Source organism: Patiria miniata, unplaced genomic scaffold, assembly GCF_015706575.1.
Source record: "Patiria miniata isolate m_02_andy unplaced genomic scaffold, ASM1570657v1 HiC_scaffold_1, whole genome shotgun sequence".
NCBI classification, from domain to species: domain Eukaryota; kingdom Metazoa; phylum Echinodermata; class Asteroidea; order Valvatida; family Asterinidae; genus Patiria; species Patiria miniata.
The window spans coordinates 7,475,647-7,487,577 of record NW_024037047.1 but is presented as its reverse complement, the minus strand read 5'-3'; the positions used below and the strand labels follow the sequence as shown (position 1 = coordinate 7,487,577).

The 11,931-nt window shown below is 40.4% G+C and overlaps 1 protein-coding gene across 1 annotated transcript; it reads right to left on the bottom strand.

Moving 5' to 3' along the window:
* Nucleotides 1-3,950: 3,950 nt before the first annotated feature.
* LOC119721428 (retinoschisin-like) lies at nucleotides 3,951-10,350 on the bottom strand. The gene is made up of 5 exons (XM_038191515.1): nucleotides 10,300-10,350; nucleotides 9,037-9,267; nucleotides 6,620-6,773; nucleotides 5,048-5,219; nucleotides 3,951-4,156 (listed from the first exon to the last, which is right to left on the bottom strand). Exons 1-5 carry the CDS (start codon nucleotides 10,343-10,345, stop codon nucleotides 4,004-4,006), a joined length of 756 nt encoding a protein of 251 aa, XP_038047443.1. The 5' UTR covers nucleotides 10,346-10,350; the 3' UTR covers nucleotides 3,951-4,003.
* Nucleotides 10,351-11,931: the final 1,581 nt, after the last annotated feature.

The window sequence follows — 11,931 nt, the reverse complement described above, 5'->3', positions numbered from 1 at the left end:
TGAAAACGTGACGATATCTATGTTTCCACCCCGTCGCTTCATGATTGTTCGGAAAATATGACGGCGGGAACCAGTTCATGCATACCCTTGTTCCCGACTCTCCACTGTCGTTCGAACTGCACTTGTACATGCAATTACAAACAAGAACCATTATCATAATCGATATCACGCGCGCGGTAATGAAATCGCGCTCGATATACATTGTATAGACGATCATTTTTTGAGCAGCACGCATTGGACGTGACCGCCACGACGACACTGCCTTGCTATTCAAACAAATCGGGAGTTTAACGTGTACACGAACACAAGGGGAGCTCTCAGAAAAGAAATGGTAGACAATTTCACATTCCACCCTTATCCTAAGTCAACATTATTAATTTCATCTTAATACTCGATCTCGCCCGGATCCGGAGGTGGCGTATTTGGTAGTTTATGGTAGGTTTTCAGGCAAATTTCTGTCGCGTTGCCAGTAATCAGTGGTAGATTTTTCGGAAAATATTAAACCAGCGTCTAATTCTGCTAATTAACCCCAGCTCAAGGCGAGTTTCCGATGTCATGAACATTAGAATGGAGTTTCCCAAGCTAATGTACGCTGTGCATTTGTTTTGGTCAATGTCTGTATATATTGTGGAGGGAACTCCCCGGGCCAACCCAAGTCTGGGAAGACAATCTTCTCACACAAAAGCTCTTCCCTAGACGAGAGATCAATAAGAGCGACCTTCAAGGCTAAGGGTGCAGGTCCGTTTTGGTGGAAATCTACCGCCCGATTGTAAATGATTGTTAATTACCCTGTTAATTACACAACGAATCTGTAACAAAGACACCTGAAACAGAATCGTCGGTAACCTCAAGCAAAAATGATAATTTATTCAACAGTAATCAATAAATGTACAGTAAGTGGAATTAATAGGCGTGGTTGTTTTATTATCTGGGTCCTTTAACTATTACATAGATGAGCCAAACCTACTGCCCGCAGCAGCAATGCAATAGCATTCAACAGCAACAATGCCAGCAATGCACCGCAATGCCAGCAATGCACCGCAATGCCAGCAATGCACCGCAATGCCAGCAATGCACCGCAATGCCAGCAATGCACCGCAATGCCAGCAATGCTTTACAATGTCTACAATGCGCCCAAGCGTCAGCAGTGTACAACCGCACATGCAATGTACATGTACAACAGCGTAAACAATGTACAGCAGTATAAGCAATGTACAATAGAAAAGCCTTGTACCCGCCAGTCAGCCACTCAGCAACGTACAGCTAAGACAGCCTTGTACTTGCAACACATTAGCTATTCATGCCAACGTAACACCAGCACAGCTCATACGACGATGTACAAATCGCGCATAAGCATTTCCCAAAACGCAGCTAGTAATTTACCTCCTGTCCGCTCGCTGTCCGCAACACAACTCCGCCCGTACTGTAATCACGTGAGTGGCCCTCGCGTTATGAAGTACTTCGCGCATCACCGCTGTTCGTGTACATGCCTAAACCATGCAATGCACTACCCTATGCGCCTTTGACAACCAATCATGTACCAACAGCAACTCACGGAGAGCTAAGCTCCGCCCAGTCACCTACATAGCCTTGCGCATTCACAACGCGCAATGGAAATACACTGGCATTGGGTCAACAAACTTCCCCAGTCACGCGCACACAGTACACCAACACTAATGTAATACATATTAATGACGTAGAGAATAAACTGGCTCTAAGTCCACACACTTTCCGTCACAATATGTGCCGTGCACCCACTGATGGTCGCGCCGCATAATTGGGGTCAAGATGGCAGTAGATCACATTTTGTTTGTTTGTTTGTATGTGTTATCGCTGGGGAAGAAAGACTGGGATCATCACTATAACAAAACAAAGAAAATATTTATTTCTACGAGATCACCTAATACTTTTGTTTTATTAAATTGAACTCAATACTTTTGTTCCGGTAAGTTCCGATTAACTCCTCCCCACTGAAACACACAATAAGTTTATAAAGGGTCATTATTTCAGTCTTATGGATAAGTGTATCTTACAAGAGAAAACGAAAAATCGTTAAGTAACATGCAGTGTATGAAGTAATTCTTCTAGTGCGTGCTATTGACCAAATTAAAAAAAAAGTACGGTGCAATAAACTTTTGGTGCAACGTACGTGAATTCCACATATACATGTGCGTGCAGGAACACACCTGCTCTCACGATTTTTTTTTTTACAGCATTACAATTTCTTGTTACAGACTAATATAATCTGGTGAACAAGTACAAGTAAAAATTAATAAACCGATCTATTAAGCCCAGCCCCAAGGTGCATTGACCAATCACAATCTCGATTGATGTCCGACGTGCGTGTACAAAAGTCCGACATGTGTGCAAGTGCGTATGACGCGCGCGGCTAGGCAGGAACATCACGCAGAGTGCCATTGGAGAGGCGCCCGTGTTGCTGCCCACGTGCACAGTGGGCGGGGCCTATATAGATTTGTCAATTATCAATCACAAGTCATACCAGGACAATCACAACCGTCTTTTCAACTTCTTCACCCTATGAATAGTCTGGTTCCCAGACCAAAAGATTCTGACTATTCCTGATGAATCTTAGGTCCGGTAGCCGGTAATACATTGTATTACAATTAACGTCACGTGACTAAAACGGGAGGAATTCCTCCTTTTTCCGAAAATTTCCGAAGTTTGCCGAATTCGTTTCGTCGACAATCGGATAGCGCCCGAGTATTTCCGAGTATAATATAGGTTTAATTTACTGCTAATTGCTCGTTAAAATGTTTTTAAATGAGTTGATAATTAATTTTCATTGCTTTCATTTAGAAAACTTGAAATTCAACGACGATTTTGTGCATCAAATATACTCGGATCGTATGGGCGAACTTTTTGCTGCGTCATGTACAATTTTTGAATTTGACGACCGTTACCGAGATTTTCCAAAACTCGGTCTTCATTCGGCTCCGCCTGCTAACAGTGCTATTTGGGTGCCTAATTTTGAAGATTCCAGATCAACATTAGTCAATGTTATCTTTACAGAAACATCAAACTGTATTATCATAACTGTATGATATTACGAAGCAAGTGATTTATTCAAAAATTTGATCAGAACATTAAAAGCTAAAAGTGATAAAAGCGAAATCGGCAACGAAACCGAGCTTTGAAAAAGGGCCATCAATGTCGTCATGTTTATTTTTAGCCACGGAGGCTGCCTGACCTAAGATTTATCAGGAATAGTCAGAATCTTTTGGTCTGGGAACCAGACTACCCTATGAACAGACTTGTGTATGTATGCTTGTGACCAAACCATCATTAAGTACCTTGACTACGACACTGCATAAAGAGGGTTGGGGTGTACTACTATCTCCGGTAGGAGTGCATGTAATTCAAGTCAGTTTAAATAACCACCACAAAAAGAACGAGACTAAAATCAAGCCGAACTGTTACTAAAAGAAATGGTTGATATCCATTAATTATTATAACACCTCACCCACAGATTCTGTGTCTTGATTGGCCGAGAGCGAGCCACATGTTACTTTCTAATTTTGCTATCTTTCTGTGCACGGCCAAAAGTACTATGCGCATAGCAACCAAAGTACTATACCATATTAGCAACCAAAGTACTATTTCCACGGCGCGGTATTTGTGTGCAAATGCATGCTGGTGTGCGCGTTGCGCGTTGTGCGTAGCGCGTATTATTCCAAAGAGAGTTCGCCGCAGACTTGGGTTCAAACATTTCGTGAAGGGGTAGTTTTTAAGAGAGAAATACATTTTCCACCAATTTTGTATTGAAATTGAAGTTTATTTCAGCTGTGTTCAGATTTAAATAATTTAAAATATTAAAATCAAGCAGAATCTGTGGGTAAAGTGTTATAAAACAAATATTGAATGTTTTATCTCGTGGTAGAGTAAAACTAGCCTCCCTCGGTGATCCATGGATCACCTCGGGAGGCTAGTTTTACTACACCACTCGAAGCATTCAATATTTGTATACTATTTTGTTTTACGTAGGTCAATTAAGGCGGCACCCGAGCAACTCCAATCGCAACACGACGTTCTCAACCCAGGCTAAGGGTTCAATGCGCACTTTGGTTGCCATGAGTCTGTGGCTGAAGTGGTTGGTGACTGGTGCGCGTGGATTGTTCCGCTTGTTACCATCGAACACCTGAACGAAGGAAAAGGAGATTTGTCTTGTAGTTACATAGAATGCACCCTAGTTCAACCATCGTCGACAAACGTGCGTTTGATGCATGCAGCCCGCGTCGTTCATCGACAAACGTGCGTTTGATGCATGCAGCCTGCGTCGTTCATCGACAAACGTGCGTTTGATGCATGCAGCCCGCGTCGTTCATCGACAAACGTGCGTTTGATGTATGCAGCCCGCGTCGTTCATCGACAAACGTGCGTTTGATGCACGCGTTTCGCATCGGATATACATGAATAGTGGAACTGTGATTAACCATTTAACCTTATTACACAAGTACGAACGATTAGCCATCACGTAAATCGAACGCATCCATTGTAAACGAGTCATTCTCAAGCATCTTTCTTTGTGCATTTTAAAAAATCTTGCATCAGTTTGGTTTATAATATGACTTTACTTATGTTGGTTTTGATTGTCTTTTGTTTGTGTGTCTGGCTGTTTCTGTCCTTTTGTTCTTGTTATAACGTTGTATTATGTCGAGACTGTTCCACCTACAAGCCTTGGCTCATGTGAACAGCCTTGAACTCTCCTATAATACTCTGTTCTTAATTTCTCTTTCTATTAATCTTAATTTAAATAATTAGCTTCTCAGCATTATTTTGTTTCTGGTGGTAATTACCTTCATATTTTTGTTCCCCGTTTATTGAAGTATCACTGTATTATACTTATATTATCCAACTTTGTATTTGTTTATTGGAGAGTTCTTAATAAATGTCAACTGAATTGAATTGAAAAAAGTCAAATTTTTGAGTCAAGTCATGAACAAACTATTCAAACGAGCTCTGACAGGAACATTATTTTTCTTACATTGTTTCTAAAAATACGTTTTTAAAACCATTCAACGTCCCATACCTTGGTGAATCCATCTTCATCTTTGACATATTTGTAGCCCGAGGAATGAGACGACTGGTATCTCACCCTGTACTTTGTCACGCATCTATGGCTGTATGTGGAGCCTTGGGTAATGACACCAGACACCACGGTGGGGTCATGCAGGTCCACCTCGATCCAGGAATTTTGGGAGCTGCAAGGACAAGAAGGAGGTAAACTGAAATAATAAAACAAATTCTGACTCGAGTCTCAAGTAATACTTCAACCAGTCTATTGGGTTTATCAAGTCGTATTGGGGATGAACCGCAGGCATATTATATAAATATAACATAGTTTGAGGGTGGACAGTCGATATTAGCTCCCCTTGGTAATACCTCGGGAGCTAATATCGACTGTCCATCCGAAATAAACCATATTACATTTGTTTTACTATACCTCATTCAGCTGCCGGTTTTTTTTTCGTTGCAGTATGCCCCTAAAACAAAATCTTTGGAGAAACTTGTCCAGCTCATCAAAACAATATTATTTCTCAACTTCACCAGTGTAGTTCGTAATACAGTAGTTCGAGGACAACTTTCTTTTTTTGTACATGAGGCATCTTAATTGTCCATAAATATTTTCCAGTTCGGCATCATTGAGCTCGGGAAAATTAACTTAATTTTACGCGTACCGTGCAACCATGGAGGAATAAGAACACATATTCTTCCATGGTGCAACCAAACCTCCCAATACGCTTATCAGTACATTTAATTGTAGTTAGTATTGAATAACATTTTGGAACAAATGTTATTGTGACATAGTTCTTTATAACAAAAATGTTAGTAAACAATTGAAAAAACCTCACATGTGGCCGTCTCCAGAAGAATGTGAACCATTAACTCGCACACGTTTGTTTATGGTGTTAATCGAGGATTTTCTTTTGTTCCTCTTCCCTTTTTCTTTGCTAATTGTACTCTAACTTTTTAGCAACAGCTCTCATTGGTTTTGTGCACACGTTTTGCAACTGGAGGAGTCCTCGATTCGGTTTCTGTCCTCGATTCATCGATGATGTTGCACGTGTGTGTCCTCGATTTACACCATAAACACTCACATAAGTGTGTGTTTGCCTGCAATCGAGGACCCCCTATTGTACCTCTGTTGTTTGTACTAACTTTTTAGGAAGACCTCCCATATGTTTTGTACACGAATCCAAATAGGGGACCACTCGGGAATTTTGGACCTTATTGTCCTACTGTTCAACGTCCCCTATTTAATGCACAAGCAAACTCACCCACACTTGTTTCACATGACTAGTGTGGATTTTCCATTGCTTTCGTGTAGTTAAGAAAAACCAGTGAAAAAACTCATTTTTCTCAAACTGTGAAAACTCTTTCAACCCAATTTTTTTTCTATGATTCCCTTTAGTGTTTCTCTTCATTCTGCTACAGATAAACCTAACCCAAAAATGCCTCTAAACCTGTTTTCCAGAAATGGGGAAACACTGTGTGGACGTGGGGTAAGTCCACACAACGTCGGTGCTACCTACATTATGTGGATGTCTTTTGTTCGGAAGTCCACACTGCGTATGTAAGACAAGCTCACACATACACACACCTTTTGGCCGCCCAGGAACTACCGTGGTTGTTCAGTCGCGCATATGCTGCTAGGTATTCCTCAGAGAAGATTGATGACGCTCTTATCCGGTCATCAGGGATGGTGCCGTCTTCAAGTCCCAAGGGCTCCGAGGTCACACATCCACCTGCTGAAACTGAAATGTAGGTCTACCGAATTGCTATGACTATAGTGCAGTACCCGTTGAAAATGTGCATGTTAGGGCAGGGGCAATTTGCTTGACGTGTGGTTTTGCTTGCGTGCAGCTTTGTTGAGAACTGCTCATCCAAGGAAGTTGACACTTCCAGGCGTAATTTCATGCGGTATACATTTCTGAAGGTTATTAAAGGTTCACATGACAAAGCTGTTTCTTGGGTCATTGTTTATTTACCCATTGTTGATAATGGAATAGCCCCCCCCCCACCTGTGAAGGTGAGGAAGTGCATTGAGCTGTGAGGCCCACCCGTGCGACCACGGTACCACACATGCACACGAACATACAGGCTAAATCTTTTATGAGACAAACGGGGCCCAACGTTTCCATAATGCGGTGTGTACTGCCACCGTGACGTATATAGGCCTCCGGTATGGCTTCTTTTTTTCAGCTTTTTCGAGAACCGCTCATCCAAACCAACTTTAAACTTGACACGTCACATTCTGGGGTCCCTAGCAATATACCTGCCGATTTTCAACTTTATACAGTGCCAGGGTCTGGAGATCATCGTAGTACAGACAGACAGACAGCCAGAGAGCCCGACAGACACACAGACACACGGAGATTCCTTGAACTACAGTGTGTTTAAAAAAAGAAAAAAAAGAAAAGAAAAAGGAAAACAAAATACAAGTACATCAGATGACGACAAAATTGAATGTAGCTTAAATAGCTACCTGAAGAAGCAATTAGCGGATGTCATTCATTATTTCAGCGCTTTGCGCGTAGGATATAATGAAATATAAAGTATCTTGGAAGGTCAAATAGACTCGCAAGTGAAGCCACAGTATATAATTTAAGACACGGTAAAAAAGACACATGAAATTTTAAGCATCACGGGTGATTAACTCATGATTTCAACGCTGGTCGCTTTCCCTGCATGTAATAAACAATGAAGAATAAAATACTACATGAAGGCCACACAGTGTGCAGACTATGAAGTGAGTGCAATTTCGTGTATACAACTGTGTATCCAAAAAAATGCAAAAGAAATATAACGGAATGCCAGACGTAGAATGTGTAACCATATAATAATATAGGTATGGTTTGAAAGACACACCTTTCCACTTTAAAATGAGACATCAAACGTCCAAATCGGATAATTGTTGACACAGTAATGAGTAATTCTCCAAGAGAGGTCAAATTGAAAGGTGGATCTTTCAAACCATATATTATCTATGTTGGTTTGGTTACACAATCTGCATTTGGCAGTCGGTTGAATTTTGTTTGCATTTTGTTTTGATACACACTGTATAGTAAGATTGGGCTTTCGTATTAAAATAAAGACTGACGTCGTGAGGGGGATAGATAATAGGCAAATAGGAAAAAGTGAGTGCCTCATTCAAAAGCATATTTTTTTGTAAGGGCAAATCTGCGATGAGCCTATAGCCAAATATCTTTTCCGTGACATACTCTGACTGTGTGCCAAATTTCATGCTTTTGTCATCAAATGAACAATTCCATCATATTGTGCACCACTTGAATCTGCCTGACTTGTATATAATTATATGTAGGGTAATCGCAATAATTTGTTTTTAGAAAGTATCAGTTGAAAAATCGCGAACAGTAGTCGGGCATGGCCTTTATTTGACCTAAGACATGCGGATAAAATATCTTAATGGGAAAGAACACCCGGTCTGGGTGGAAACCTTTTACCAGGGTATTCTGTCCCCCAGGCGGTTTGCTGTATAGAGGACGAAAACTACGGCCATTATTTTGACCAAATGAAGACTGGTTCCCTTGACACACTTTATGGGAGTGGGAACCATAGACAAAGTGACGTTTTCTCAACAAAATGCGCCACCAAGCGTTTGGACCGATTTTCTTCAACCTGACAAAACCAAACGTTTCTGAAGGGGGGGGGGGGTGTGTTAGTATTTGAAATTCAGTCACGAGGTACATCAGAGAGAAGTAACCCCAAAACTGCTGAGTCGATGTGTCGTCTAGAACAAAAGAATAGTTTTGGTATCGTCTTGAATGGATGACGATTTCCCCCCTAAGATGTAGGCCTCCGGTGAGAAAATGGCTTTCACTGGGCTCTTGGAGGCGCACTGCACTGCACTTTATTTATATAGGCCTATATATTTTTTTCATATGAAAATCAGTCGAGTTTTCCAATTTGAACGATAAATTATGCGAGTAGCCCCGTATTGCATGACCAACTAATCGGCAAGGATATTGGTTTAAGAAGAGGAAGTCTAAACCTTACCCGGGCAATTGAAGACCGCCTGTATTTCTTTTGGGTCCTCACTTAGGATGAGATGATCCAGATAGTAGGGCGCCCCCTGGCGGTATGACGAAGCAGGGATGCGCATCCCGCCGAGACGAATAGCGGTGCAATTGCATGGATCTTTGTACGGTAGGAACCAACGGGGTGGGATACCAGATTGTGGGTTGTACTCCGATCCGATGAAGCAGACTTGATGGCATGACACGAACACTGTGCACGTAAAATAACGATTGATTTTCTCACAAGTTATATGATTTCTATTTTTATTCCAATTAGTGTACTATCGTTGATGGTACCCTTTTTATATGCTGAAAACAAGATCTGTAGCATTCTATTAAGACATAAATGCATTCCTCACGAAATTTGAAATTTATTACCTTCCAAATCATTTTCTTACACTGATTCCGGAAAGTAGCATTACCTGTGCAATTTTTCCTATTGATTTTTTTTATTATACCCTTACCACCTGGGCCCCCACACATTTTGTGGATTGCACGTCAATGTTTTAAAGGTGAACTGTCGGCGCTATTTTTGAGCATCTTCCCTAAAAAATGAGGTTTTTTATTGCTTGTTTGCTAGTGTAACAAAAGTTATTTAATTTTGAATGGGATATCGAACGAAAACATCCGGCAACGTTTAGTTTTGAAGATATTATTTAAACAAATTTCCAATTATTTGCGGCCCGATAATAAAATGTGCACCTTTTCCCCCAGTGAGTTGAAGACGCTCAAAATATGCAAATAAACAGGTTTTCTTTTTCGCTAAAATGAATCAATTAGTAGAAAATATATTGAGGGAAAATTATCGAATTTGTTGTTGGGCACGGACAACATTATATTTGTTAAAAGGCATAAAAAGGATCATTTGCATTTATCCTAAAATTAACCTTATCAAACAGCTATTTGGATTGAAGATTGTAATGGTACTAAACAACCTGTGAAATTATTGCGACTGGCTTGCCTTCATTTAAAAGGAATCAAGAAAACATTGTAGGTGATTTCCAACAACGGAGTCATTGACTGGTATTTGAAATAAAGAGCGCTATGCACGACATCATGTTCGTGTGCATGACTTTTCACTGTGTACTCGCAAACCGTAATATCCACTGAATCTGAGCTGAAACTTCAACAGGTTAGGTTTTGACCATTCTTCTTTGGATTTTGAGTGGTGGTATTAAACGAAAAACATGCCTTGAATGCAAATGATTCTATTTGCTTTTAAACGCTAAAATCTCTATCTTACCTGTCAGTGTTGCTGTCATCAGAACTGGCAAAAGGATCCCATCCATCTTCGCGAATGAAGCTGATAGAAGTGGTTATTAGCAGTCAGTGCTCGCTTCTTCTGCCCTCCGCAGAATCATATGGCTGACGTAATTTTAAGCCAATCAGCGACGAGAATACCTTCTACGTAGACGGTAAGCCTGATTGGTTGAATCCTACATAGCTGGGCGGAACAATCTTCATCCAAGCGTTATCGATTTTACGAAACCGACTCATTAAGCTTATTATTTGGCTATAACACTCTACCTAATCTCTCATCTCTATTGAAATGAAAAATGACATTGAAATTCTCCCTAAAATTAGCGAGACGCTTGATTAAAAAGTGACCATACTACTTTTATTTTGCCTTGGCAAGTACATCGGATGAGGACACAATTGAAGACGCGCTTAAATAGCTACCTGAAGAAGCACTTAGCGGATATCATTAATTATTTCAGCGCTTTTCGCGTAGGATATAATGAAATATAAATTATATTGGAAGGTCAAATAGACGCGCAAGTGAAGCCATATATAAACACCGGATAATAATATTACTCAATTTAAGACACGCTAAAGAAAACACATGAAATTTTAAGCATCACGGGTGATTAATTCATGATTTCAACTCTGGTCGCTATCCTCGCATGTAATAAACACTGAAGAATAAAATGCTACAAGAAGGCCCCCAGTGTGCAAACTATGTGTGCAATTTCGTGTATATTGTGTGTATAAAAAAATGTAAACAAAATATAACGGAATGCCAGACGTAGAATGTGTAACCAGCATAGATAATACAGGTATGGTTTGAAAGATAGGCCTGTCCACTTTAAAATGAGACATCAAACGTCCAAATCTAATAATTTTTGACAGAGTTATGAGTAATTTTCCAAGGGAGGACAAATTGACCATGGGACCAAGTTTTTAATGTTAGGCATTGGGACAAAGGTAGCCTAATTGCCTCTCTGTGCTTATTTGCCTGGCCCACAAAAAACATGCGTTTAGCAATGGATGATGCTAAAAATGTTAAGCATGTAAACATGTTTACAAACTGATAGCAAGAAAGTGTTTAGAATTGTGTTTACTCGCTAAACACATTTTGTGTAGGCTAGGCAATTATCCACACAGAGGCAATGAGGCTACCTTCATCCCAATGCCTAAAATTGAAAACTTGGTCCCATGGTCAATTTGACCTCTCTTGGAAAATTACTCATTAACTCTGTCAAACTTTATCAGATTTGGACGTTAGATGTCTCATTTTAAAGTGGACAGCAGGCGTATCTTTGACACCAGACCTATATTATCTATGTTGGTTACACATTCTACGTCTGGCATTCCGTTATATTTTGTTTGCATTTTTTTGTTCATTTGTCCTCCTGGTTAGTGTTGGGACCTCAGTTTTCTCAAATAAATTCATGGATCACAATTTAATTCTCTGAAACAAATCAGTGTGGGCTAATCGGCACTTTTGGGCATCGGCTGCACTTAGCCAAAGAATTTCAGGTGCGAGGCATTTTCGGCCACATTTTGATACACACCGTATAGGCCCAAAATACGCTTGTCATTTGGGGAAACACCATTTGATAGACTCTTCCGGCCGAGTATGGAATATATCGGC

Coding starts and splice junctions, on each gene's coding strand:
- LOC119721428 (XM_038191515.1), bottom strand. CDS start 10,345: ATGGATGGGATCCTTTTGCCAGTTCTGATGACAGCAACACTGACAG. Junction 9,268..10,299: donor GATGACAGCAACACTGACAG/GTAAGATAGAGA, acceptor TTACGTGCACAG/TGTTCGTGTCATGCCATCAA. Junction 5,220..6,619: donor AGTTCCTGGGCGGCCAAAAG/GTGTGTGTATGT, acceptor TTGTCCTTGCAG/CTCCCAAAATTCCTGGATCG.